Source organism: Zootoca vivipara, chromosome 3, assembly GCF_965207765.1.
Source record: "Zootoca vivipara chromosome 3, rZooViv2.hap1.1, whole genome shotgun sequence".
Classification (NCBI taxonomy): Eukaryota; Metazoa; Chordata; class Lepidosauria; order Squamata; family Lacertidae; genus Zootoca; species Zootoca vivipara.
In genome coordinates this window covers 104,618,941-104,646,400 of record NC_142586.1, presented here as the reverse complement: position 1 = coordinate 104,646,400, position 27,460 = coordinate 104,618,941, and the positions used below count along the sequence as shown (strand labels likewise).

The following is a 27,460-nucleotide window of genomic DNA, read 5'->3' as shown; positions in this document are numbered from 1 at the left end:
TTTTTAAGGGATTTTCCCTTATGCTGAATAGGCTTCCTCGCGAGAAAAGGGAAAACTTGGCAGCTATGCCCTAAATGAGCAAACATGTCCTGTTTATGCATTCATGTATTGTTTATATTGATTACTAAAGGTGGAAAACCACTTGGTATCTATTCACATAATTTCAATTTTTTAAACCAGGTATTTCAGCATGGATCACTGTCAACTTCTTAACAGGTATCTATAGAAGTAAATTGTGATCTGTTAATGATGAGCTTTATGTTTTATAATCATTTATGTATTAAATATATATTCTGCCCTTCCTTACAAAGGAGCCCAGGGCAGCAATTTTGTGGCAATATATGCCATGCTGTGATCCTTAGTAAGTGTATAAATTGGCATTTGTTCTGTAAAACTACAAGATTCTCAGCGTAATTTCATGCATTTTTACTTGGAAGAACTGCTGTATTCAGTGGGGCTTACTCTCAGAAAAGTTCAAATATGATTGCAACTTCCTGAAGACGGTCTGCTTTCAAACCGTATCTGCATTTATAAAGTAACTAGCTGGCCCTGCCACATGTTGCGGTGGCTTAGTCTGTTAAATGGGTCCTCAGAGTCCCCCTTTTGACTCCTCCCCCCACCCCACCCCAGGCTCATCCCTGTGATCGGCCCCACCCTGTCCCAACCCATGACCTTTCCCGCTCCCTCCTCCCCCATCCCCCACCCAGGGGAGCCCCAACCTCTATTCGGCCTAGTCAGTTCTCCTGGCTGGGTAATGCTGTGGCCTATTCAGTCGGCTGGGCAACGCTCAGCCTTGTTGCTGCAAAAGGCCTGTTTTCAGTTGGTTGCCGTTGAATTTTGTGATGTCACTGATTGTCTGCAGCCAATGGAGACGCTGCTTCTCCGTTCTATTTCCCAGCATGCACTTTCGTCTGAGTGGGGAGGTTTTGAACACGGGGTTTGGGGGGTTTACGTGGCCCAGATGTGACATCTGTCTTTAAAAATGGTATGGGCTTGCTCTCATATTTGCATGCGGCATTGTGTCAAAATTTGAACGCAATCGGTCAAGCGGTTTTGGTGAAACGTGGATACTAACGGACATGGCCAGTTTACATATATATATATATGTGTGTGTGTGTGTGTGTGTGTGTGTGTGTGTGTGTGTGTGTGTGTGTGTTGGCAATAGAGGTAAATAAAACAGCTGTATGTTATGACCTTGTAATACAAAAAAATATACTTCTTGCATTTGCACCATGAGTACAAATATTTAGCAGTGTTTCAGAGCAGGGTGGCACACAACACATTGCTCACTCAGCAGCTAGTTATTTTGAGTTGTTGAAAAAAGTAATATTTGCAAATGTATTTTTAAAAGATGCCCATTTAAAATGCTTAGATAGTAACCCTTATTTACTTCTGAGTAGGTATGGTTAGGATTGCTCTTTTAAAAGAAATTATTTAATAGGATCTCACATTTTGTTCATAGAGCATAATTCCATGCAGATGCTGTGCCTGAGGTATAATGATTAAACACACTATTAACTTGGTTTTTTCAAATAATACATTTCAGATAGCTTGAATGCTCCAAGAAAGAGATGTGTAGGAATGCTGGATTTAGGAGGAGGCTCAACTCAGATCACATTTCTCCCAAGCAATAAGGTAACAAGCACACAGGTCCCCTTAGTCATGTCAGTTGTAATGAACGACCAATTGATCTGTTGCTTTTTTCCCTTTGCTCTGCTTTCAGTTTGATTTTTGAGTGTCAAACATATCGCTTGGAGTGTATCTTCAGAACTTTGTGCTTGAGAAGAAGCAGGTTGCCCTTTCATTCCGGCATTTCCCCCCTCAAGGCAACACTTTTCCCTTGACTTGAAGGCTGTAGAGCTGAACACACGAGCTGTTACCCTAGTATGATTCACTGTCTTTGTGATATGGACTGCTCGGTGCTATTTATCGGTGCTATTTATAGGCTTTTCACAGAGTTCACGCAATGCCCTCATCAAAATGCCACCCCTTATCCCTGCCACCCACCACTTCATCTGGATATACTGTTTCTGTGTTGTTGTTTTTTTGGGGGGGACGGGGACATGGAACATCATTTTGTTGAGGATGGTGTCATGTGGCTGCTGTGTAAAACATATGTGCGTGAGCACCACCAGCTCCACAAGAAACAGTCATACTTTATCATAAGTGATATTCCTAAACTAACCTACCTCATAGGGTGGTTGTAAAGGTAAAATGGAGGAAGGGATGGAACATTCCCTGAGTCCCTGTCATGGGAAAACAGCAATAAATGAATGAATGAATGAATGAATGAATGAATGAATGAATGAATAACAATAATATCTGAACTGCTTGAAGGAAAGGTGAGAGAGAAATGTAACAAACTTTTGGATATTTGAGACCAGCTACCAGTTCTAAACATGTATGAGCCACACTTTGTCATTTATTTGAAATGGAAAGTGCTATTAAAAGGGGTTGTTATTTAATCAGGTTTCCTAACACACACAATAACCTGCACATTCTTTTTTCACATTCAACCTGATAGGATGCTCAAAGCCAAGTTCTCCCGCTTATTTTTTTTATGGTGCATACGAATGCCTGGCTACATAAAGACCATAAAGTTCTAAAGCATTCAGAACACTTTTGTTCAACACTCCTGAAATCATTGGGTTTATTATTCCGGTTTGCTTTAAATGGAGCATTCATGGAGTATTCAATTTCTTTCTCTTTATAGACGGCTCTGGAGAGCTCCCCTGCTGGTCACATCACTTCATTTCAGATGTTTAACACCACATACCAACTGTATTCACACAGGTTAGTTGTGAGTAGGAATGGGCAAGTCTATCCATTTTAGTTTCTCATTTTTCCAATCTAAAATTCCGTTCAACACATTTCCCCATTTTTAAAGTGTGAAAATTCACCTGCATTTCAGTTGTGAATTTCTATCTTCTTTGGCAATCACTTGTAGCCGAGTAAGATTGTCTACTATGAACACAGTCTTAACAATGAGTCCGTAAGTGACTGTGGAGGCCAATTCTGGATCCATACATCCTTCCACAGTGGAGACATAGGTTTCCAGGTGGGAGTTGATCAAGGCAAGGGTTTGCCAAATGTGTCTTCCTCTTAGCACATTTCTCCCTTTCGTCCTGAGTTCGAGTATCTTCAAAGTCCATGACACCTTTGGTAAAGGCTGTTCTCCAGTTGGAGCGCTCACAGGCCAGTGTTTCCAAATTGTCGGTGTTTATACCGGTACTACTTTTTTATTTATTTGCCTAATACACACATTTATACAAAGTGATAGTCCCTAATATTTCTAGTTTTGTATAATACTTTCACTAATACATGCATTTTTATGCACACTTTACCCTGGTATATCCTAAGACAGTGATGGGCAACCTTTTGAGCTTGGTGTGTCAAAATTCGCCAAAAAACTGAGCCTAAATCGGGTGGTGTGTCACTTTAAGAAGAAAAAAACCCCATAATTTCACGATATTTATAGTTTAAATAACAAAAATGTATAATTGTAATATATAACTGTTTTTAATAAACCAAAAACTAATTATTTAAGCAAACCAAACCACAAACCCCTTATTTATCACAAAGTGCCCAGAGTTGTTGAGCTTTTTTGGGGGAGCTGCTAACCAAAGTTTTGGAGGTTTTTGGGGGGTGCAAAAGTTGCTTTGCTTTTGGGGGGGTGCCCCAAAGCTGCTGCATTTTTTGGGGAAAGAGAACAGAAATAAATGATGAATGATACCTTCGCTGGAACTAACACGCAGCACCGACATAGTCTGCCAAAGTGCCAAAAAACCCAGCACAGAACGGGTTAAAAAATGAATGCTGTTACACCCAATCATAGTCTGCCAAAGCGCCAGAAAGGGTTAAAAAACCGATCTCTGGCTACCAGCAACAGCAGAGACAAGCTGTAGTGGAGACAAGCTGTAGGAGGAGCGGGAGAACAAATGGGGGTGGGAAACAACAACAACATCAGCGTGAATGGGCCGATGGGGCATGTGCCAGCAGTGAGGGCTCTGCGTGTCACGTCTGACACGCGTGTCATAGGTTCGCCATCACTGTCCTAAGAGATCAGGTTTTTTTCATATAAAACATAGTTTCTGTTTCTGGAGCAAAAATCAGTTGTTCATATTTTCTGACAGTTTAAAAACTTAATAGCTGCCAACTTAATTGCCAACTTAATAGCTGCCAATGGCATATTATGTTTCTGTGTGTGTATTGTTTATTTAGAGACAACCCTTAACGGATACCATGTAACAATAAAAATGAACTCTGCCTCAGTGCCAAGAGTGTTTGATCATGTTTTACCTCCTCCCCAGTTACTTGGGACTTGGGTTAATGTCGGCAAGGCTGGCGATTTTAGGAGGAGTTGAAGGTCAAGCCTGTAAGTATTGCACATTAAGCTTGAGTGATGAGGATTTTGGGTTTTTAGACGCTTCTGTTTAACCTGAGCTTTGTGCTATGTAGATAACTTAACCAAATAGCAACCCATCTTTGTAGATAAGGGATGTTGCCAGTTTTTCTTTATACTGTGTCTGCTTGTTAGCTAGAAAATTGATGCTAAAATTATATCTATTTAGATAATTTAGTCTGAAAAAGATAAGATTCCTGCTGCCTCTCAAGTAAAGGATGATGGTTGTGCAGTTGTAGGAACAGGATTTAAATGTTCTGAGATTTGTGTGGCTGAATACAGGGACGGGGAAATGCTTTGTGGGTGGGGAAGATCAAGATCTCCATATGAACTCTTTCCCCTTGTGCATTTCTTTCCCTTTTACAGTAAAGGAAGGTGAAGATCTTACAAGTTCCTGCTTATCGCCTGGTTTCCAGGGTGAATGGGAGCATGCCAAGATAATGTACAAAATTAAAGGGCAGAAGGCAGGTATAGTAACTGGTCATCTCTACATTTGGTAATGCACATTTCCTTTCAGTATCTCCATTAACTTGAATTGGGAATCTCCAGAGTGGCATGGGAAAGGAGAGAATTTTGAAAGTGGAAGGGGAGAATTTACTGAATTCTGTGCCACTGCCAGTGATTACACTTTAGAGATATTGGCTCCTTATTTAATCAGAATGCTCTATACAGTACTGGGATTTTGTACTTCTGTTAAGTAATATTAGATATGTACTGTTGCCTGCTTGGTGTTCTTATAACTTCACTTGTTTACAATTGAACAATGTTCTAAAACTGTTTACTCGGCAAATCTCACATACTTTAATGTCGTCACTCAAGTTGAATTATTAAGGCTGTTTCCCCCCTGCTTTTAGGAAAACCTCTCTTCGAATCATGTTCCAATGAAATAGCAAAACTGATCAGCACAAAGGTTCATAGGACAGATGAAGTAAAGAATTTGGATTTTTATGCTTTTTCCTACTATTACGATTTGGCAGTGGATGCTGGCTTAATAGGTAAAATTGCTTTTGATTTCTCTAGTAATATAAAGGTGATTGACAGTAGGGTTATTGTTTGAGATTTAGGGACATGCAAAACTGCCTTATACAGAGACCATTTGGTCCATCTAGCTCAGTACTCTCTACACTGGCTGGCAGTGGCCCTCCAGGATTTCAGACAGGAGTCTTTTCCAGCCTTACCTGGAGATGCCAGTGAGAATCAAACCTGGAACTTTCTGCTTGCAAGGCAGACACTGAGCCACTGAGCTATGGCCCTTCCCAAAGTGAGACAAACTCCCATATGAAATTGCTGAGCTAAAATTCATGTGTAGATATGACACAGTGGTCTGAAGAGAGATTGGGAGTGACTAGCTCACTACAGAAAGTAGTTAGGTGTTAATGTACCCTCTATCAATTTAAATGCAGTTGGAACTGAGTAACTCCCAGATTTAACTGGATCTTTTACTCTTCCCACTGGGTTTTTGCTTTCATTCAAGACTGCATAGTAATGGTGCACACATTTAGACTTCATATTGCTGACTCCACTTTGTAATAATACTCCTCTCCTATACTCTCCTATACTGCGCTATTATACTGTATGAGAGCCAGTCTGGTATAGTGGTTAGTGTGTTTGACAAGGACCCCGGAGACCAGGGTTCAAATCCTCACTTGGCCATGAAGCTCATGGGTGACCTTGGGCCAGCTATTGCCTCTCAGCCTAACCTTCCTCACAGGGTTGTTGTGGAGATTAAACGAGGAGGATTAACTGTGTTACACAACCTTGAGCTCCTGTCCGTCAACCATAGCTGCCAAGTTCTCCCTTTTTTTAAGGGAAATTCCCTTATGCTGAATAGGCTTCCTCGTGAGAAAAGGGAAAATTTGGCAGCTATGCCGTCAACTGAGGATAACACACTTTTGCATCTCTGAGATAGGTTTTGGCCCATAATGAAAGTTTAAGCCCCAACCAATTTGTTAGTGTGGGCTGCAACAGAGTTGAGACCAGTCCTGAAATTTGTCACCATTAACCCTACTAGCCAATTTTCTAAAAGCAAGTATAGTTGAAGAGGATTGAATTCAATAGACTTCTGATTCTTTCTGTTCCTACAAGTCAACTGACTTCCTCCTGCTTCCAAGAAGCATTAAACTTCCTGAATTTCCCATGGACTTCCTTCAATCTCTCTCTGGAGTCCCATTGTCAGAGACAAAAAGCATTTTTTTTATGCCACTCTTCATCCAAAGATCCCAGGTCTGTTCACAACAGAAAAATACAAAATGAGAATGCAAAAATGGTCCCAGGAAGGCTTGGTTTATGCTTCATATTTGTGCTCTTCACAGTCCTTATTGTATCGCATTACAATGAAAGAGCATAATGTGATTCTCTAGCACAACTGGGAAGGCTGTAAACATAGCCTCTTTGTTGCCAGCATACTGTTACAACTGAACACAAAACTGTTAAGAGGTGTATTTTGCGGCATCACTTCCAGTGGCCAAAGTCTGCTGTTTTTCCCATCATTCTTAGGAGCATTAGCAGTGATGCATCCAGACAGCTCTGCTCTGTCTCAGTACTTCCCATCCCCACAGTCAAGGTATGTAGGGTGCTTTGACTCATGTTGTTCCACACCCCAAAACTGGTTCACATGCCTAGCAGAGATTGAGACAGGATTGGTGTGTCCAGTATGGTTGACGTAGCTGGCTTCTTGCAGTGGGATGTAAAGAGAAGTACCTGTCTTCTTCAGGACTGCATCTTTCCTGGATGTGCACTCTAGCAACTTAATTAGGAGAACAGAAAACTTCTTAACTTGTGCATGCATGCATTTTTCACTTATTTTTTTAAGTGAGGCCAGTTGTGCCGTGGTGGGAGAAGAAAATGCTATCCCTGCACCAGACACAACCTGCAGACCATAACTTATTCAGTCTCAATACAAGACAAACTATGTAGATTCTGCCTCTAGCAAGGGCCTGGATCTCACTGATGATAAACTTTAGTCTTGTCTGTTCCACAATGGACTACAACTGAGGACTCATTAAGGAATGTTCATCCATGTAGCAGGCTAGATCTTGGGAAGGAAGACCTCACTATATACCAGTGTACATCTTTGCCATCCCCCCCACCCCGGGCCAGCATGCTAGTTTTCTATGTGCATTTTTCTGAATGGAGGAGCATTTTATTATGTTCAGTCTGAAAGCCAGACAGGTTTGCCTCCCTCACTGAGCCCTAAGCTAAAAAGTTCAGTTTGAAATACACAAAGCAGTTACTGCTTGAATTATCCATTTAGAATACCTGTAGGCTGGGTGTTATCCCAGCACAACTTTTCCTTCTGTTCCTTTAAAACTGAAGAGCCCCTTTTCTCTCTTTAGATAATGAAAAAGGAGGGACCCTAGCAGTTGGTGAATTTGAAGCTGTTGCAAAGAATGGTAAGCCACTTCGTCTTTCTATTTGCTTGTCTATGTGTGAACAAGGAAAGCATCATTAAGAGGTTGACAGTTAAAACGGTAGCCCATCGGAGGACCAGCACTGAAAATGTCATTGCTGCTATTAGAAGATTCCAGGGTGGGTTGCAACATTAAAACACAACATTGAAAACAGTACAAAATAACTTACCATCAGAAAAATAAGGTGGGTCCTAAAACTATACATCTCAAGTGGCAAAAGTATTGTGGAAATATAATCTGGTATTTGCTGCTCATTTTATCTATTTCCATCCCCAAAGTGTGTAAAACCATGGAAGATCAAGAAGGAGAGCATCCTTTTCTCTGCATGGATCTCACATATGTCAGTTTGCTTTTGGAAGAACTAGGCTTTCCAAAGAGCCATGTTCTTAAGGTAATCATCCTTAACCACTGTATTTAGGGCTAAATGTGAGAAGAGGCTATCTAAGAAAACATACATTAATTCTGCAGGTTTTGAAAAGGGAGGCACATACGGCAGTATTCAACTAACATAACATGTCTTGTGAGTGCAAGAATTTCTGCTTGCATAATAGAATCTCCCCTCCTCTTTTCCTCCTGCTCATGCCTAATGAACCTCCCCAAATCTGTTGCAGAGGGTTGGGAAACCCCTAGAACAGATTAAGATGACAGGAGAATTCCATTGTGCAAACAGAAATCCTTGTGTTAATGGAACATTCACGTAGTGCTACTTTGAATACAGCCCTACTTGCAAATTTCCTCATTTAGAGTTGCCTGTGCAGTATCTTAAAATCTCGGTTTTGTTTCTTAAAAATATTTTTCATCTTGTGACCACAAGGGCTTCAATTAGTAGACCGCAAAGAGCTGGGGGTGGGAGTGGTGGAAGAGAGAGACTGAGGACTCTGCAGGAAGGAGGGAGTTTTGCCCAGAATATTACAGCTCCAGCACCAATTGCACACCAAGTTCTTAAACTACAAATCACACTGCTATTTGCAAACTAATTTGTAACACATGCAGAACTTATTTTGAACACTCCATTGACTTTCCCCCTTTCCCATTATGTAAGCTAGGTGTCTATTGGATCACATGACCTTGTTTATTTAGAGCAGCGTTTCTCAACCGCTGTTCCGCGGCACACTAGTGTGCCGCGAGACGCTGGCTGGTGTGCCGCGACGTGCCGCGGCGAGAAGGGCGATTTGCATTGTCATGTGCCTGGCGGCCGCCAATACACGACACTAACCCGCCGGAAAGCAATATTTCTCCTCCTCTTTCCCAAAGCTCAGTGCAAACGAGCCTGGCGGCCGCCAATACACAACACTAGCCCACCAGAAAGCAATATTTGGCAAGTGTTTCTTACAGTCATAATTATAATATAGGGCGGCACAGAGTTAAATTTTTTAACTTTTTTAATGGTGGTGTGCCTCGTGATTTTTTTCACGGAACAAGTGTGCCGTGGCCCAAAAAAGGTTGAGAAACACTGATTTAGAGAGCTAGTACACACATGCATATTCATCATTTAACTGAAATATCAAGTGTTAGCTTGTACTTCTGAATGGGCCATCATGGCTCCTACAAACTCGGAGAACTTACATATCACCAGAGGCAAAACACATTTTAATAGAATTGGTTTGCATATACAGCTGCAAATCATGAATTACAGAGGGGCCAAGTGATGAATGTGTAACGCAGGCAAGAGAAACATAATCATTTCCAATATCTTTGTCCACTTTTCATTTTAGCTTGCTCGAAAAATCAACAACACTGAAACCAGCTGGGCTCTGGGAGCTATACTTCACTATATGGATTCACTTCACAAACTGCAATATTAGGGCTTTGGGAGCCTTGGTGATGCAGCGAGTCTGGGAGGATGTGATGTGGCAGCATTGTGGAAGCTAAGCAGGTGTGGACCTGGTCATTTCCTTGGACCAGAGACTACTGGAAGCTGCACTACTGGAAGACTACTACCACAGTAAAAGCTATACATGTGTTTGTATATATTTCATAAATACATTTCAAAAGGCCTTGACCTCTTTCAGCAAGGAACTCAGGTGCTCATTTTGGGTAGCTTAACATACCAATACTCTGTGAAATTATGTACCTTTCTAAAAGTGTCGCTTAAAGTCGGGAACGGTGGTTCTGAAAAGGACTAGGCCATAGCAACTGAGATCCAGGTCTTGGGCAACATACCTGAGCTGAAATGGAATGAATGCAAAAATCACCCTGTGATTCATGATGAGAATATATTCATGATCTTGGGACTGCCAGGGGTACCTACTTTCTCCTCCTCTGTCCACATTTGCCTAGTTTTCTGTATTTTGGGGACACTTCATTCCCTCCATTGCAGAATTTCTACCGTGTTTGCCATCAGGGATTTGGTCAGCCTTGCTGTCACAGCTTTTCAATGATAGGCAGCTTGAGGAAGGTTTCCTCCCCTTCCAGCTGTCCAGCATCACCTGATCCTTCAATCAAGTGCTGACTCTACCTCCAGGAGGAGCTAACTCTTTCTTGCATGCTTCACTCCTCCGCTGACCAGGAGGAAACTTCACAGCAAGCCAAACCTACAGTCTCTATGAGAAAAGCACATCATCCTCAGGCAGGCTTTTTGCCTTTCCAGCAAGCATTCTGAACCTAGTCTCAGAAACAAATGTGACTTTTATATTGCAGTGTATGCGTGCACATTTGGGGGAATTGCTTTTCTTAACTGTACAGTATAGAAACTAACAAATGGTGTCTTAAAAAAATATTTTGCTTTGTCCAACTTTACCAGTAGGCATTGAGATTTATCTTCTGAAACTCAGCATTTCTGTTCTTCATAGTCTGTACCATACTGGGTTATTTGGGCGGTGTTCTGGGGGTTTTAAGGCCTTTCCCACAATCTGAAGCCAGTTGGTGTCTCACTTGCTAGCAGCACACTGAATTCTTAGTGCTGAAACTGAGTTGATTTTTAAATGAAAGGTTAAGAGCAAAAGGAAGGCGGTTACAATGGCAAGTTGGTGTCTCTCTGCTGGAAGGTGAGTTTTGTCATGATGGAAACCCCAGTTGTGACCCAACCGTCGGTTGTCCTACCAATGATAGCAAGGAGCCCCCAAACCCGTCTTTCTTAAAAATCTCATTTACTTGAAAATATTGAAACCAGCCTGTGACCATTCTTGCTATTTCTTCCTTTTTTCCAATCTTATAGAACCTTCTTTGAATTCAAGAAGATCTCTCTATATTCCCCAGTTCTTTTCCATAGTTTTTTTTTACAGCAGCTGCCTCCATTGGGGATATCCAGCATGGAGTCTTACTTCTAGGAGATCCTTATACCTGGCTTACTCAGACACTATACAGACTCTTTCTGATCACATTAGAGAATCCCTTGTGCACTTCAGCTTTATCATAATACAGATAACATTGGCACCCATACACTAGATCAAATCCTTTTAAGTCCAAGATACCCGCATCTTTCAAATCCATCCACTCCTTCATCCAGCCCAGACAGGCTGCCTCATAATACATTTTTAGGTCCAGCAGGGCAAACCCCCCTCTGTGCCAATTAAAATTTTGTATTTAACCCCAGGTTTTTTCTCTTGCCAGACAAAATGTTATATCTTTTTTCCATTGTTTAAAGCAGTTGATCTTTCTGATCACAAGCAGGGATTGAAATCGGAATATCATTTTTGATAACACATTCATTTTTATTGCAAAGATTCTTCCTAACTATGCGAGGTTAATCCAGTTCCATTTCTCCATGTCTTTCTTAACTTCAATACAAGTTTTATTATACTTGTCTTGGATGACAAGCTATACCCCCAGATATTTGACTTTCTTTTGAACATGGATAACAGAAAACGGGGCTACAGCTTAAGGGTGAAACTGCACATTATGAACCATGTTTGATTTGAATAATAATAAGACGACGCATGAGGAGAGGGGGACTTATTTTTATTCGGATTGTGGTGTACAGGAAAAAGGAGTTTAGCCTTTTCCTTCCCCACCACAATTCCAGTTAAAAACTGCCTTTCCTCCCTGCCACAATCTGCAGGGGAACTTTCCCCTCTGGGCTAAAAGGGGTGGGTGGAGGTGCAGTTTTAGTCTGCAGAGGAAGAAAAAGTTAAACTTCTGCTCCCCTGCATACTGCAGTCCTTTAAAAAATTGCACAAAAATTGTACAGTTACTTAAAAAAAACCTGACTTGGTTCCTAATGATGTATCTAGTGTACATCTGATATCCTGTTCATGTATACTTAATGCAGCACTTCATTTTAAGGCTGTGAAGGGTCTGGTCTAGGAGCCACTGTAGCTAACGGAATGTTAATATTTTAAGCACCAACTCTTAGGTTGGAAAACAAATCGAATGCAAAAAACTCTTCCAGTTGTTTGATTGTCCTTGGCTTGTCTGTTGAAGTAGCATGTGTGCAAATGAATTTTGGATATTCAAATTTTTTTACTGTCAATTAAAAAAATGCAAGTGAACATCTGTACTGTTCTAATTCATGGAGGTGAATAATGAGTTACACAGCATGTTATACTGCCATTTTCGATTATCTTCTAGCTGGTGACAGTACTGGTGAGGGACCTCTGTTGGCTCAACAGAGACCATCTTACCACCTTCTCAGAACAGTCTCATGCAATGGTCCTGGAACCTGGGTTTACTTATTTTTTTCCTTTTTCCTTACCGTTCTTCCCCTACCCCTTTGTATTGTGTCTATTGAATTGCACACCTTTATTTTAAAGTGCGAACCACCTTGAGTACATTTGCAATAAGGTATCTTGCCTTTCCACAGGGGAACATTTGTGCAGTTATCCCAAGTACAGGCCTATGATATAGGCAAAGCTGAGAGAGAATAAGGAGAGACTTGTCGATGGTTACCCATTCCTCACCAAGACTAACACTTAGTAATCTGCCCTCTACTGGCTCTTGGGTTTGACTTCCACAGAACAGAACTTATACTTCATGGGCTGTGTGCACACCATACATTTAAAGTGTGTAACTTCCCCCAAAGAATTCTGTCAACCATGGTTTGTTGTGGGTGCTGGGAATTGTAGCCCTGTGAATGATAAACTACAATTCCCAGGATTCTTGGGGGGAGCCATGCACTTGTAAGTGCATGGTGCACATGCAGCCAGTTTGCATGCATGCATAGTATGCAAATACAGTACAGCTTTGTGTATGTACAAAATATCAGTATATACTATAGGTAAAAGCATTCCAGTAATTGCTCAACCAATTGGGGATTGTGCTGCTTCAACGCCTGATATACACATGCAGAGGAATGAGTTTGCACTCTAAATCACTGTGCAAAGAGAACACCAGGCAACCAGAAAGATTCTGTTCCACGTCTTTTTGGTTGTAGTGGTTTTATTTGCAGAACACATTTTATTCAAAAACTAGCTGGCCCTGCCACGCATTGCTGTGGGTTATTTGTGTGATTTCCCCTACCCTGTGCTGATCCATGATGTATTCTTGTGATTCCCCCACTCCTCCCCTTACCCCACCCCGGCTTATCCCTGTGATTCCCCCCTCATCCCCCTCCCTCATCCCTGTGAATCCCCCAACTCTGTCCTGATCCATGACCTATTATGCCCCCTCTTCCCCCACCCCCAGCTTATCCCTGTGATTCCCCCCTCTCCTCCCCCTAACCCCCCTTACCCCTGTGATTTCCCTCCTCTCCTCCGTCCAACCCCCCCCCGGGCTATCCCTGGGACCCATTCATTTTGCACACAATCATTCCCCCAATGCACATGTTCTGTAAAATTTTGCCTTGTCCCAACCCTGACTCCCCTACCCACATGTGTTATGTGAAATAACATTTATTCCACCCAAAGGCAAGTCCCATATTCAGTTGATTCTATGCTGCAGCCTATTCTGGCCCCCCATCCCCCACCCAGGCAGGCCCCTAAATCCACTCAGCCTAGTCTGCAAAGCCAAGGCGAGATACTGTGGAGAGGGCAGGTTTCATCCCTGTGTCTCCCCCCCCACCCTGTTCTGACCCATTACCTATTCCTGCCCCCTATTCGCCCCCTCCCCTCCCGGCAGGCCCCTACCTCCACTTGGCAATGTTGGGCCTTGTTGCTGCAAAAGGCCTGTTTTCAGTTGGTTGGACCTTGTTGCTGCAAAAGGCCTGTTTTCAGTTGGTTGCTGTGGAATTTTGTGATGTCATCTGGTGGTGCGGCTTTTGAGGCAGCAGTGGGTGATCTGCCTTTCTATTGGATGCTGCTGGAGTCTTCAGAGCTTCTGCTGGTGATGTCTAATTTGTGCGCCACTTTTTTGTGTTTAATAATTATTTTAGGTATGAAAGGTTTGCTTTTGGGGGGGGTTATGCCATATCCCTCACTGATGGGCATGGAACGTTGTGGCCAAATTTGTTACCTTACAGTTCAGCGGTTACAGAGAAAGGCTGTGACCTCTGCACACGCAATGCCTACACTTATATATATATATAGATTGTCTTCTCCCACCTGCAAGCTAAAATGGGGCAGTTCTATTGTCATGCTCTACTTCCAAGGTAGAAGAAGCCTTGGCTTCTGCAGAATTCTGCCTCTATCAAAAGAGGCAGAACCCACAGTCAGAGATCACTTTCTGGAAGCTCCAGCACCAGTCACAAATCAAGCACATGAGCACTTTTCTCCACATCAGCAAGTTCTCATTATACCACTGAAGAAGCATGCAGCAATGCAACCGCCAGTCCTAGCTAAACTTAAACTGGTAAATAATTCCCACAGTCCACTAGGACTCATTTCAAGTAAACATGGTTAGGATTAGCTTGCAAAGTGAACAGATAAAAACCAGTCATAAAGCTGCCTGGATATAGTTTTTAAGAACCTTAAGAGGACAGGGGAAGTCCCCCAGGGCAATAAATGCTCTGCTTATTATTTAAAAAGGGAAAATGGGACAACCCAATCGGCATAGGATGACTGGAAGAAAGGACAAGGGTTAAGCTAAATCAAATAGCCAAGAATGAGTGAAGATAGGGATTGCCTTGAAAAGTAGCTTATTGGACTGGTTACAGAAGGTCATCTAGTCCAACCCCCTGCAGTGCAAGGATAACAGCTAATTAGACCAGCCTTTGCCAACCTGGTGCCCTCCAGATATTTTTGCCTATAACTCCCATTAGCTGCAGACAGCACAGCACAGGGCACCAGGTTGGATTAGATTTGAAGGTGCCACAGAACTCTCTTGTTTTTCTGCCTATCCATATGGTTGTTAAAAGGGCTGTGCCAAGTCGGATCAGTCTTAGCTTACCTCTCTACACACACTTCTCAGACAATGGCCAAGTCAGTCACAGAAGCTACAAGAGACAGAGTGGTGGAATTTTCCATTCTCTACCATCGACTCCCAGCTTCTGGCCATTTCAAAGGTACAATGATTGTATCTTACATATGTCTTTTTCCATTAATGAAAATGGCCGGGATGGCACTTTGCCACTTGGCACATTCAAGGCCCTTGGCATCCAGCTTCCTTTGCTGATCCAGAGGCTCAGTGCCATGAGTCTCACTGTCTGGTATGAGGTGGCTTGCGTTTAGTCTTTGCCTCCTTGCTTTTGATAATTGGCAGGGATGGGGAGACCTTATTGTCTGCATTTCATAAATACCAGTTGCTGTTATACCACAGGAGGGGAGAGGGCTCTTGTGTTCCTGCTCTGCTCCCTGGTTTCCCTTTGGGCATCTGGATGGCCACTGTGATAACAGGATGCTGGATTAGATGGGCCAATGGCCTGATCCTGCAGGCTATTACATTCTTTTCTTTTTTTTGCTAATGCAGTTTTTATTCATTTTCATCTTTGATCATGGTTGCACTGAGCTACATCCTTGTTTCCATTAGAGCATATGACATGCATCAATTACAAAAAAAAAAACACTCAGTTAAATATTTCTGAATATATTAACACAGTTGTATCGAAGTGTATATACCAAAATTATCAGTTATTACAGATGTGAAATGATGCAAAGTAACATATGGCTTAGGTTGGGGACTGCGAGCAAGTCATTTTGTATCAATAGCATTTAGAATTAATAGGAATATATAGGAAAGGGAGTGAAAAAAACATAAAAATTGCACTTCGTGCATGCCAGACTGTGCTACAAACTACGGGTACTGTTCTACCGTGTGCCTCACTATTTGTGTAATCAATAAAGTCACACTAGACTGCATAAAAATTGCCCTACTTTCGGCGTCTTTTGGGGTCAGCTTTTCCCCAGGAACGCTGTTTGCCAAATTGCATTACACCATTGGTCCATCGTTAATCACCGTAACGATCTCCATCATGTCCCGGCAATAGTGGTTCTTCTTGCAGCGGTGTTAACAGATGCGCTATGAGTTCTTAGACTATCCTCATTCTCCCGCGTCTCCCGCTCAAAGGAAGCTGGATGCCTCCGTCTTGTTTTTGAAAACCGCTCAGCCTCCCTTCGCACCGCGCAGGCGCTGCCGCAGCGAGTCCCGGTCACAGTGGGCGGAGGATAGGCGCTTGCTAGCTGCTTCCCTTGCATCCCACCCACTCTGATGCTCTCAGCAAGGGAGTCTCCCCACGCAGCAGCCGCGGCAAGAGGAAAGCCGAGGAGTGAGGGGAAAAAGAAGGAAAACACTTCTGCCTCCAGGCCCGCCTTTCCCCGGGAAACTGAAGCCGGCGCTGCGCCATCGGCCAACAAGCAAAGCTTCCCCAAGCGAGAGAGACTCCCTTTGCAGCAGCGGGCGCCTAGGCAAGCCAGGATGGCCGTTCCCTTGACCGACAGCGAGAAAAGAAAGCAGATTAGCGTGCGGGGCATCGCCGGCCTGGGCGACGTGGCCGAGATCAGGAAGAGCTTCAACCGGCACCTGCATTTCACCCTGGTCAAGGACAGGAACGTGGCCACCCCGCGGGACTACTACTTCGCCTTGGCGCACACGGTCCGCGATCACTTGGTGGGGCGCTGGATCCGGACGCAGCAGTATTACTACGAGAAGGATCCCAAGGTAAGGAGCCGCGGGGTTGCCCCCTCCCCTTCCAGCGCCGCCGCAGCTTCCACTGCAGACAGGCATGCATTGGATTCCTCACCCTCTGCAAAAACCAGGCGCAGCCTCTCTTTCGCTTCCACCCGCGCGCTACCGCGCAAATCTTTCCCCGTTTCGCAGAGCCGAAGGCAGGCCTTGCTGGCTCTGGAAATGCCCCCCTCTGCTGGCCAACGGTTGCCTGCGCGCGTGTTTTGTGTTTTTGCCCACGCTGCGCTCTCCTTGCAGGGAAGATGGTGCGCCAAGAAGCCATTGGAGCGTGGCGCGGAGAAGGAATCCCATTTCCCATAGGCTGCAAAGCGGGAGAGTCTGGCAAATAAGTGCAAGGCCCGTCGCAAAGTACGCGTCCGCATTGCAATCAATGGGAAATCTCTCTCTTCCACCCCGTGTGTGTGTGTGTGTGTGTGTGTGTGTGTGGTTAGCAGCCGTGGGTTTGCAGCAGTGGATCTGCAACCATAGTGATGTCGACTTTAGCCAGTGTGATGGATGTCTCTGTGTTAGCCCTTTGGAAAAGGAGGGGTATTTCTGGGCAGAAAAACGCACCGAAATTAAGGGCGCAGCGAAAGAAGATGCTGCCTATTCATTAAGGGAGGGGCCCTCCGAGATTCGTTTTGTTTGCTGGCCCGGAGGCTTCAAAGCTTTTCTTCCTCCTGGTCTTCAATCCTACATTGAGCAGCATTACATGGGGAGATCTTCTGCTGAGTCAGACCTTTGGTCCGTCTGGCTCAGCATCTCCTCTGAGTGGCAGCGGCTTTCTAGGATTCAGCTAGATAGAGGCTTTTCCTGCCCTACATAGAGATGCTGGGGGTTGAGCTGTAGGCAAAGGAGATGCTCTGTTGCTTTTGTTACCTAGGCTTACTCTGATAAAAGCAGAAAATTCAGATCCCGTTCTGATAAGAGATGATGGTGAGCTTGTTTGGGGGCTGTACTACTTCATAATGTAGACAGATATTATTGAACGCTTTCCCCCCAGCCTGGTAGCAAGGACAACAGCAACACTATGCATGGGAAACTAGTGGCTGAACTGCAATTTATACAGGTCTTCTCAGAAGTAAACTCCGCTGAGTGCAATGGGATTTATTTCTAGGCAAGTGTGTATAGGACTGCAGCCTAAGCTCCTTGCTGCTGTGCTGCCTTTCTGTGTGGAGGTGGGGACCCAATAATAATAATAATAATAATAGCCAGCCACTCTGGGTGGCTTCCAACCGAATATTAAAAACAGTACAGCATCAAACATTAAAAACTTCCCTAAACAGGGCTCTTGTTTGGGCGAGTACTGTATTGCTTTCTGGAGTGGTACCAACCAGACACAGGTTCATCGTGTCCTTGAGAAATAGGCCTACATGATCAAGAGTTAGCATCATAGGAAGCTGCCTTGTATCATGTCAGAACATTGCTCCATCTAGCTCAGTAATATTGTTGAAACGGACTGGAAGAAGCCTCTGGGGTTTCAGCCCTAGCTGGATATGTCAGCCCTTGAACCCGGGGTTCATTGAACCTGCATGCAAAGCAGATTGACTGCCACTGAGCTGCGGCCCCTCCCCAGAACACTATCATTTTCATGTGTAATGCTTGTTGCATCGACATTACCTTCCTTTTTGCAAGTTTTTCTATGTCCTGGGTAGCAGCCAACAGCAATCTGAAAGCTCTTGGTTGTGTAGGTGATATCACCCAGCTCACAAGATCTGCTAAACTGCCGCCGTCTGGGCTCACAAGTAATGCTAAACAATAGTTTAGCTATCAAACCATAGCCAATAACTGATGATTAAGGCTCTCGGCTGGGTTTGCATGTCACACTACTACCTAGTTGGCATCTGTCTTAGGATATGCCAGCCCATGGTTTATTAACTATGGTTTATTTAAGCTAAAGCAGAGCCATAGTTACTGGTGGGGGGGGTCTAGCTGGGGGTTTTTTGCCCCAGGTGAAGCCTCCAGAGGGGTGCTATTGAGGCTCCCAGCCTTTGTGTGCCAAACTGGGTCTTTGACCCTGGTGAAATGAAGCCTGGTTTCACCCCTGGCTGAAAGCTAAACCATAGTTTAACTAAGGCTTAATTCAACCAGGGGTGGGGGAAGCTTGTACCTGCAGACCATCCAGCAACTGGTACTGTATTCAAAAGCATTGTCACCTCTGACTGGAGACAGAGCGTAGCGTTTTCAGAACTTCTGTGTTTTTTGCTCTACTGTGCCAACATACGTTCTGTTGTTCCTGGCTTTGTGAATATATGCACGTATGTGTTTTTGAGCTGTGAGTGGTTTCATTCTGCTCATTTTTATAGCTCTTGTTGATTCTTCTCTAACAGCTTTTGTCTTTTATTGCTAACCACCCAAAGGCTTTTGTTTTAACTGGGTGGCATCCAAATGATGTTAAGAAACAAAGAAGGAGTTCCCTCATAGTCCAGTATCTTTGGATCGTTCAAAATTGTCAGGGCAAAGCTGTGGCAGGTAGGAAACATCCAAGCAGGTTATAACCGAGGGACCCGTTATTTTGTGTTGGTCCACAGAGTCTAGAAATCAAAGGCATGCCACTTTTAGCAGGAAACAGAACTTTATTGTCCGCCACAGGTTGACGTGCCTTTGTGAATTTTGTCACATCTACATCATTCATTTTAAGGCCTTCTTGTGCCACTTTATCAGGCATGGCTTCCCGCAAATATTCTTGGGAACTCATTTGTTAAAAGTGTTGGGAATTGTAGCTCTGGGGAAGATCTCCTACCGACTGTCAGTATCCTTAACCAATGATCCTTTCAGAGGTGCCATGGCTCTTGAAAGAGATAGGAGATATGGGAATATGCCATTACATGTAACTGTATGGATGTGACCAGAATCTCTTCTCTCTCTCCCCCCCCCCCGAAACGATCTCTGATGAAAATGTCTACATTGGTCCTGAGCATACCAGGGCAGCCATTTTGTTTCTTGAGGTGACCCTGCGTTCCAGTGTTCTGAGAGAGAATAATTTTGCTCATGTCACCCTTTCCACACAGCTAGTTTTTATTGCCCTTTTCTCTGCCTTCTCCGGCTCTGCATTAATGGGAACATACTTCGTTGTTTGACAAGCCGCCACCGCAGTCTCTGCCATCCTTCAGCAACAGGCAATTCCAGAACGACAGGAATAAAATTAGGTTCCAGTCACGGACATCTCTAGCAAAATGAGCCTCGTGGCACATATACCCACCCCTAAGTCAAGGTGCATAACACCCAAAGCCAACCAAGGTTATTTTGGAACCTGAGGCAGAAAATCCCACAAATATATGCCTCCTCTGTCACATGGCAGAAAGGTAAGTACTTACCTTTCAGGTTTTGAACCAGACGGTATTCATTCTAGAAGCACTACAAGACCACTTTTGAACAGCCATGGCTTCCCCACAAATAATCCTGGGAACTGTAGTTTGTGAAGGGTGCCTAGAGTTGCTAGGAGACCCCTGTTCCCCTCACAGAGCTACAATTCTCAGAGTGGTTTCTGGCCAAGGATTTCAGACAGAGGAAGCCATTTCATCTATGGCTTCATTCTCCAAAGATGTCTCTTAAGTGGTTATTAAAATATCGCCAAAAATACCAGGGGGGGGGATTTTCATTTTTACAGCAGCACAGAGAGATTAGATAAGAGCCTCTTAAACATTGGTATAAATCCAAAGTAACTAATGCATGAGGACTATATTAACTACTGGCAGACCGAAACACAGCAGAGGCAACCTGCCCCACCCCACCCCCCAGATATCCAAGCATTTATTTATAGGTAGCCTCAACACTCTCATCTCTGCTGCTATTTCGGTGACTTAAGCTCACTATGTGATAAAGAAAAAAATTACTTCCAGTAGCACCTTAGAGACCAACTAAGTTTGTCATTGGTATGAGTTTTCATGTGCAGGCACACTTCTTCAGATACACGAAAGCTCATACCAATGACAAACTTAGTTGGTCTCTAAGGTGCTCCTGGAAGGAATTTTTAAATTTTGTTTCGACTACATCAGACCAACACGGCTACCTACCTGTAGCTAGAACTATGTGGTAAAGAGCGAGGTCCTCCCCTTGCTCACCTTAAATGAAGGCTAATTTGACATCTGTGGGGTTTTGTGGCCTCTCGCCTTCCTGTCTTCCTGCCATGTACCTTGCTCAGAGCTCTGAGTTTCAGAGTGGCATCTGCTGTCTACAGACCATAGCAGAACAGAGTAGTCATGGAAACTGTTGCAGCTTTCCTAGCACGCTCCATTTAAGCATGGTCCATGTACAGCCTGATCCTAGGGATGTTTGCACAAGAAAATATCTGGGGTTACCAGCTGATCAGAAGGAAAAAAGACAGAACAGAACATCCTGACCTGCATTTGACCCTTCAATGGAAATCAACAAGGGAAGCTTTTTGAGCTGTAGATCAGGTGTGAGAAACGTCAGATCTAGGGACCCTCCAAGTTTCTCTCTCTGGCCTTTGGGTCTCTCGCCACACCACAAACCCTTTCTCAGAGCTGCACCCTCTCACTCCAGGCCTCAGTCCAGCCCTCCATCACACCCTCTTTTTTGCCTGGCTGGGATTTATCATTGAACTCTGATAATGCCTCTTGCGTGCCAGGATAGAGGATAATGGATTGGGTGAGAGAGGGGGGGGGATAGAACAGGGGCCACCAACCTGGCACATGTGAGTCTTTCATGGGCACCCTCAGCCAGGGCCCCCAGGCTGAATGCTTTCATAGCTGCCAAGTTATCCCCCTTTTTAAGGGAAATTCCCTTATGCTGAATAGGCCTCACGAGAAAGGGGAAAACTTGGCAGCTATGAATGCTTTCTTTCTCTTTTTTAAAAGTAAGTCTCTAGCGCTCCGGGGGGGGGGGAGTTACGAAGCAAAAGGTGCCAGTACCCTTCTAAGTGATTTATATGAAATGACCGCAGGAAAGTGAGTATAGGATTGCAGCTGCTGCCTAGGCTTTGCTTTAGGGGTAAAATAGAGTTATTGTGTCTTTAACGGCTGTGTGGCGGGCAGAAATTCAACAGGCTAGGCCTTTTCTAGTATGGAAATGCCATGGTGGGAGGAAAAGCTGCACCTGTTCACATTCTTTGCAGGCGTTTTACACACATTGACACTGGTTTATTTTTGCACCCTCCACTTGTGAAAGAGCATACAACTTTGCATGTCTGGAAGCATATGCAGATTTTGCAAGTGGGGCAGAGAGCTCAATCCACATGCAGTGTGCTGGGCCCAGAAAACCCTGTTGGCATCCCTGAGTATTTGTGTGCATGAGAGAGACAGAGAGAGATCTGAGGGAGAGGGAGAGGGGTGGGGTGTATCACCTTGTATATTTTTCCTAGTCCTCAGGAATGCTCTCTGTTGTTAGATAGCACCAGCATCTGTGTGTGAAAGAGAGATTTCCACATTTGGGACTAGCAGGACATGGCAGCCATTTCGCATTATGTCATTTCCCCATGGCAGCCATTTTGTGGGAGGTGCCCACAGCACTCTCTCAAAATATGCCCACTGGTCCAAAAAGGTAGGTTAGTAACTCTTTGTGTAGAAAACAACCAGCTGTACAAAGAGGGGGGGGAATATTTGTTGTCCTGCCCATTTTCCCCCCTCTGGTTCTGCCCACCACTGAAATGTGGCCCCCGGGAGATTACCCAGAAGGGAATCTGGCCCTCCAGGTGAAAAAAGGTTCCCCAACTGCTGTATTTGATCATCTGCAAATGGGTGCAGACCGAACTGCTTTCCACAGGCTGGTTCAAAGGTTGACAAAACTCCTGAATAACAGTGTAGTCCTAACCATCCCTCTAGGAGAGAGGAGAATTCAATGGGGCTTACTCCCAGGTAAGTGGGGCTAGGGTAAGGTTACCAGATTTTTTTCAATGATAGGATTTATCGGTCTCCGTGGCTCAGTAGCAGAGCATCTCTTTGCATGCAGAACGTCTCATTTGCCTCCATCTCCGGGAAGGGCTGGGAGAGAGTCCCTGCCACTCAGCATAGACAAAACTGAGTTAGATGGACTCTGTATAAGGGAGCTTTCTGTGCTGTGCTTGAAATCTGCCTGACATATATGGATCACAAAGTCTACAGTGAAAAAATTGCCTTAGATCTGCTACCCTGCAGAGAGTTCTTTTGAGTTGACCTGTCACTAGAGCAATTCAGGCCATCGTTGTTGTTTTTCACACAACAGAGAATAAAACAACAAACGGATGGATGAATCCTTTCATCTGAGGTATACGAAGGATCTAGGACAGGCTGGTCCCTGGGCGTCCTGGATCAATTTCCTATTTGTGCCATTGGGTACCATCTGGCAGACATAAACAGCACTGCAAAAACTGAAGTCGTCATGGTAGCTCTACCCTTGCAGAAAGAGGCCAGATTAGTCAGTTGAAATAATCTGGAATTCACAGCTAGGAGGTTTTCGAACCACGTTCTAGAAAAACACTGGATTTCACCAGCAGAGCCGTAGCTCTATGGTAGAGCATTTACATTTGCATGCAGAAGTTCCCACTTTCAATCCCCAAGTAGGGATTAAGGATAAATTCCTGCCTGAAATTCTGGCATTGCTGCTGCCAGTCGGTGTAAGTGTAACATAAGCAATACTGAGCTTGACTGACCCAAGCTTTGCTTCAGTGTAAGGCAGCTTCCTATGTTCCTAGCTTTTCAGGGGTTCCTTGAAAAGGAATGGCAAATGAGTTTCGCACTCACTGCCTGTTAATCTTCCTCTACCATGTGCACCCAGGAGGGAATGTCTGGCTGTACTCCAAAGTGCAAACTTGGTTCATACACAAAACGGTTTGCTACCTGAGGCAAAGGACAAGACGACGACTCCTCTCCATTCCACGTACCAAACCTGGACAGGACTGGTGGCTGAATGACTGGGACCTGGAAGATCAAGGTTCGAGTCCCCACTCAGTCATGAAGCTCGCTGGGTGTCCTTGTGTTGATCACTGTTTCTCAGCCTAGCCCTACCTCTCAGGGTTGTTGTGAGGATAAAATGGAGAGTGGTAGACCCATGCATGAGCTCCATAGGGGAAATGTGGAATATAAATATAATAATACAGTGGTACCTCTACTTACGAATGTTTCTACTTACGAATGTTTCTACTTACGAACAGAGCTCCGTCCGCCATCTTGGATGCGGTTTAGATAGGATTTTTTTCTACTTACGAATTTTTAGATACTTAAGAATTTTTTCTCCCAATGCATTCCTATGGGATTCGACTTACAATTTTTTTCGACTTACGAATGTGCGTTCGGAACGCATTAAATTCGTAAGTAGAGGTACCACTGTAATAACATGGGGGGGTAGCTTGCAGCACCTTATCTGAGGCAGCAGGGCAGCTAAGGGCCCCCATGACAGGCTATGCAACAACAGAGCAGATTTATTGGGATGTTCAAGAGAAATAGTTGGGGTCAGCTGCTGCTCGAGGTGGGCAGAGACAGTGTCAGCAGACAGCGTTCTTGGGCAACTCCTGAGGAATCTGCCGGTGCCATGCAGCCCCTTTTCTGGTGCTCCTCAGATGACTGCCTGGCAGCTACCATTGTAGTTACCCACAATGCCCTGCTGTAAAACCATACTGCCAAACCTTTCCTCAGGTAGGCCCCAACTGTCCCTTGCACCCCGAAAAATAAATAGGAGGAGGAGAGGGGTTGCCTGCCCTCATGAGGGAATCGCCACTAGCGGGCCTTGTGCTGAGGCGCCAATTGGAGAATGTCCACCAGCCCTGGCCGTGATAATCCCCAGCAGGACAAATTAGTCCCCATCTGCATTACACATTTAAAGCAGCATCATGCCACTTGAAAGAGTCATGGTTTCCTCCAAAGAATCCTGGGAAGGGTGCTTTGTTAAGGGTGCTAAGAGTTGCTAGGAACTGCAGTTCCCAGAGTTCATTGGGAAGAAAGATTGACTGTCAAACTACTCTGGGAATTGTAGTTCTCTGGGGCCTAAGCTTCCTTTGTTAACTGAGTGTTTACCTTAGAATGCACCTTCAAATCCTGTATCATTGTTCCCTCTTTACTCACCCACCCCCACCCCCGGCCTATAAATATTTACAGTCGTACCTCGGGTTACGACCACCTCGGTTTGTGAACAGTTCGGGTTACGAACTGCGCAAACCCGGAAGTGTTTTCGCCCCGCGCGCGATCGCGCGATTTGCGCATGCGCAAAGCGCGAAAATCTCAAAAATCGCGCTTTGCGCATGCGCAAAATGGCGCCGCCCATCGCGCTCGGTTTGCGAACTATTCGGGTTGCGAACTGCGATCCGGAACGGATCGCGTTCGTAACCCGAGGTATTACTGTACACCAGTTTAGGTCCCATTATGCAGCTGTCTTTTTATAAAAACATAAGGCGAGCTCTGTTGGAACAGGTACAAATTCTGTCTAATCCTGCATCCTGCTCCTCACGGTGACCAAACAGATGCATTTCCTGTAGCAGGAAACACACTTGTTTAAAAAGTTAAAAATCCTTGTGTTCTGCAGTTGTTTTTAGATTGCTAATATAGATGGTGTTTACTATTGCCTGGTACTTTTTGAAACTATCATACTGAGGCTTAATATCACTTGGTATCAACGGGCTACTCTCGGGCCACTCTCGGGTTGTTGTGAGGCAGAGAGCCACTGCAGTTTTGAGGAAGTTTTTCCTTTGTGTGGTTGGTTAAATGTCTCATTGCTGTGTACAAGGTCTGAAGAAAGACAAAAAACCTCTTTGTTTACTTCTCAAATTACACGCTGTGTTTGTTCAGTTTTGCTCAGTGAAGTGTTGCCAAGATCTTTTTGTCTTCTGGACTCCGTCTGTGTCATGTAAATGACTTTGCTAATGCGGAAGATTGCAGGACTAGCCCAAGGTCATCTAATGAGCTTCATGGCTGAGTGGAGATTTGAACCAAGGTCTCTGCAGCCCTGGTCCGATACTCACAACACTATACACAAGTCACCTCTTGACATTATAATCATCTTGGGGCTGAATAATTTGAATTTATTTAAATAATAAAGTGATGAAACATGCATGCACAACCTCCCCTTTAGCCAGGAACATATAGTTTTTAAATGTGTCATTGGGAGTCCATTCTTTGGGGGAAGCCATCCATCATGGATGCTTTAGTTGAGATTCCTGCATTGCAGGGGGTTGGACTAGATGACCCTCAGGGTATCTTCCAACTCTCCAATTCTATGATTCTATGAATCTGGAATCTGTGGCCTTCCAGGTGCTGTTGGACACTATTCCATCAGCCATAGATAGCAGAATCATTGTTTGGGGATGATGGGTGTTGTAGTGCAATAACCTCTGGAGGGCCACAGATTACTCATTCCTGACTCAAGTTGTTCATTTAACTATCAAATGGAAAAGAGTTATGTTGCGGGCGCGGGTGTTAAGAAATGTGGAAGGCTGTGATGCCTATTTTCAGGAGCAATTCCTCCTGCAATTTTCCAAGTAGATGAGTCTGCTGAAAGTAAACCCCTTTCTCTCCTTTATGCAAATCTTAGAGAGGCACTTAACATTATCTGCATGGATTCAGCAGAACAGTGCTATTAATATTTTTGGAGCTGGCAACTGGTTATTTCAAGGGAACAAATATGCTTCACCATTCCTCACACGGGAGTATTGCCAGGGAAAGAAGTTAAGAAAGGGTGTCCAACTGCATTCTTTTTCCAAAAAGTTCTGTAGAAGTGTAAGAGTGCAAGGAAACATACAGCAAATTTGTGAAGAAGAAAGCCCCATAGATTTCAGATGAATAAAAACCAATCCATTAAAATAAAAATTATCTGGAAAGTTTCTAAGAGAGATCCTGTCTAGCTCTCTGTGGTAGGGTGAAGGTCTGGACCATGGAAGGACTACTTAAAATTAGGGACGGGCAACCTGTGGCCCTCCATATGTTGTTGGACTCCAATTCCCATGAGCTCCAGACAGCATGGCCAGTGGTCAGGGATGATGGGAGCTGTAGTCCAGCAGCAACAACCTCTGGCAGGCCACAGTTTCTCCACCCTTGGCTTAAGTGGTCTATCCTGCCAAACCAGTCTGGCTTTGTTAGATAAAGTAGCAACCAAATACCCTTCTTTTTGTTAAATCTCCTGCAGCTGAACTTTTCTGGAAGGAAAGAGACACTCGGGAACTTTGCTCTCTTCCTCCCTGTGGGTGATGATGCCATGAGCTTCCTTTTATGAGGAAGCAAGTTTAGTTTTAGGAAACAGCCTAATAGAAGGGTTGAAAGCTGTACAATAAACGGCCTCGGTTTAGAAGGCACCTTTAGAATGCATCTTAAGGCAGCCCTGTTTAGGGAAGCTTTTAATGTTTGATTGATTTCTGTATTTTAATATTCTGTTGGAAGCCGCCCAGAGTGGCTGGGGGAACCCGGCCAGATGGGCGGGGTATAAATAATAAATTATTATTATTATTATTTATTACAATGCGCTAGGACAGGGGTAGGCAAACTAAGGCTGGATGCGGCCCAATCGCCTTCTAAATCCAGCCCGCGGATGGTCCGGGAATCAGCGTGTTTTTACATGAGTAGAATGTGTCCTTTTATTTAAAATATCTATTTATGTGTGGGGCCTGCCTGGTACTGTAGAATGTGTGCTTTTATTTAAAATGCATCTCTGGGTTATTTGTGGGGCATAGGAATTTGTTCATTTCCCCCCCTTCAAAATATAGTCGTCGTCCCCCCCCCAACAAGGTCTGAGGGACAGTGGACTGGCCCCCTGCTGAAAAAGTTTGCTGACCTCTGAAGGACCTGGGTGGCTCCCCCAGCCAGTAGAAACCTAA

General features: G+C 44.3%; 2 protein-coding genes across 4 annotated transcripts in view; both read left to right on the top strand.

The window, feature by feature from the left end:
• ENTPD6 (ectonucleoside triphosphate diphosphohydrolase 6) overlaps positions 1 to 12,246 on the top strand; it is an 81,153-nt gene extending 68,907 nt beyond the window's left edge. For 2 of the 3 annotated variants that reach the window (XM_088667407.1, XM_035111056.3), the window contains exons 6-14: positions 181 to 216; positions 1,547 to 1,635; positions 2,714 to 2,793; positions 4,311 to 4,375; positions 4,769 to 4,870; positions 5,257 to 5,397; positions 7,738 to 7,794; positions 8,091 to 8,203; positions 9,528 to 12,246. In XM_088667407.1, the coding sequence (XP_088523533.1) occupies positions 181 to 216; positions 1,547 to 1,635; positions 2,714 to 2,793; positions 4,311 to 4,375; positions 4,769 to 4,870; positions 5,257 to 5,397; positions 7,738 to 7,794; positions 8,091 to 8,203; positions 9,528 to 9,617 (773 nt within the window). In that variant the 3' untranslated portion in view covers positions 9,618 to 12,246. Of the gene's footprint in view, positions 1 to 180; positions 217 to 1,546; positions 1,636 to 2,713; positions 2,794 to 4,310; positions 4,376 to 4,768; positions 4,871 to 5,256; positions 5,398 to 6,898; positions 6,966 to 7,737; positions 7,795 to 8,090; positions 8,204 to 9,527 lie in introns of all 3 variants that reach the window. The other variant, XR_015949356.1, reaches the window with a different exon arrangement.
• Positions 12,247 to 15,527: 3,281 nt separating this feature from the next.
• PYGB (glycogen phosphorylase B) overlaps positions 15,528 to 27,460 on the top strand; it is a 40,882-nt gene continuing 28,949 nt past the window's right edge. The window contains exon 1 of the mRNA XM_035111055.3: positions 15,528 to 16,719. Coding sequence (XP_034966946.1) covers positions 16,270 to 16,719 — 450 coding nt within the window. The 5' untranslated portion in view covers positions 15,528 to 16,269. The remainder of the gene's footprint in view (positions 16,720 to 27,460) is intronic.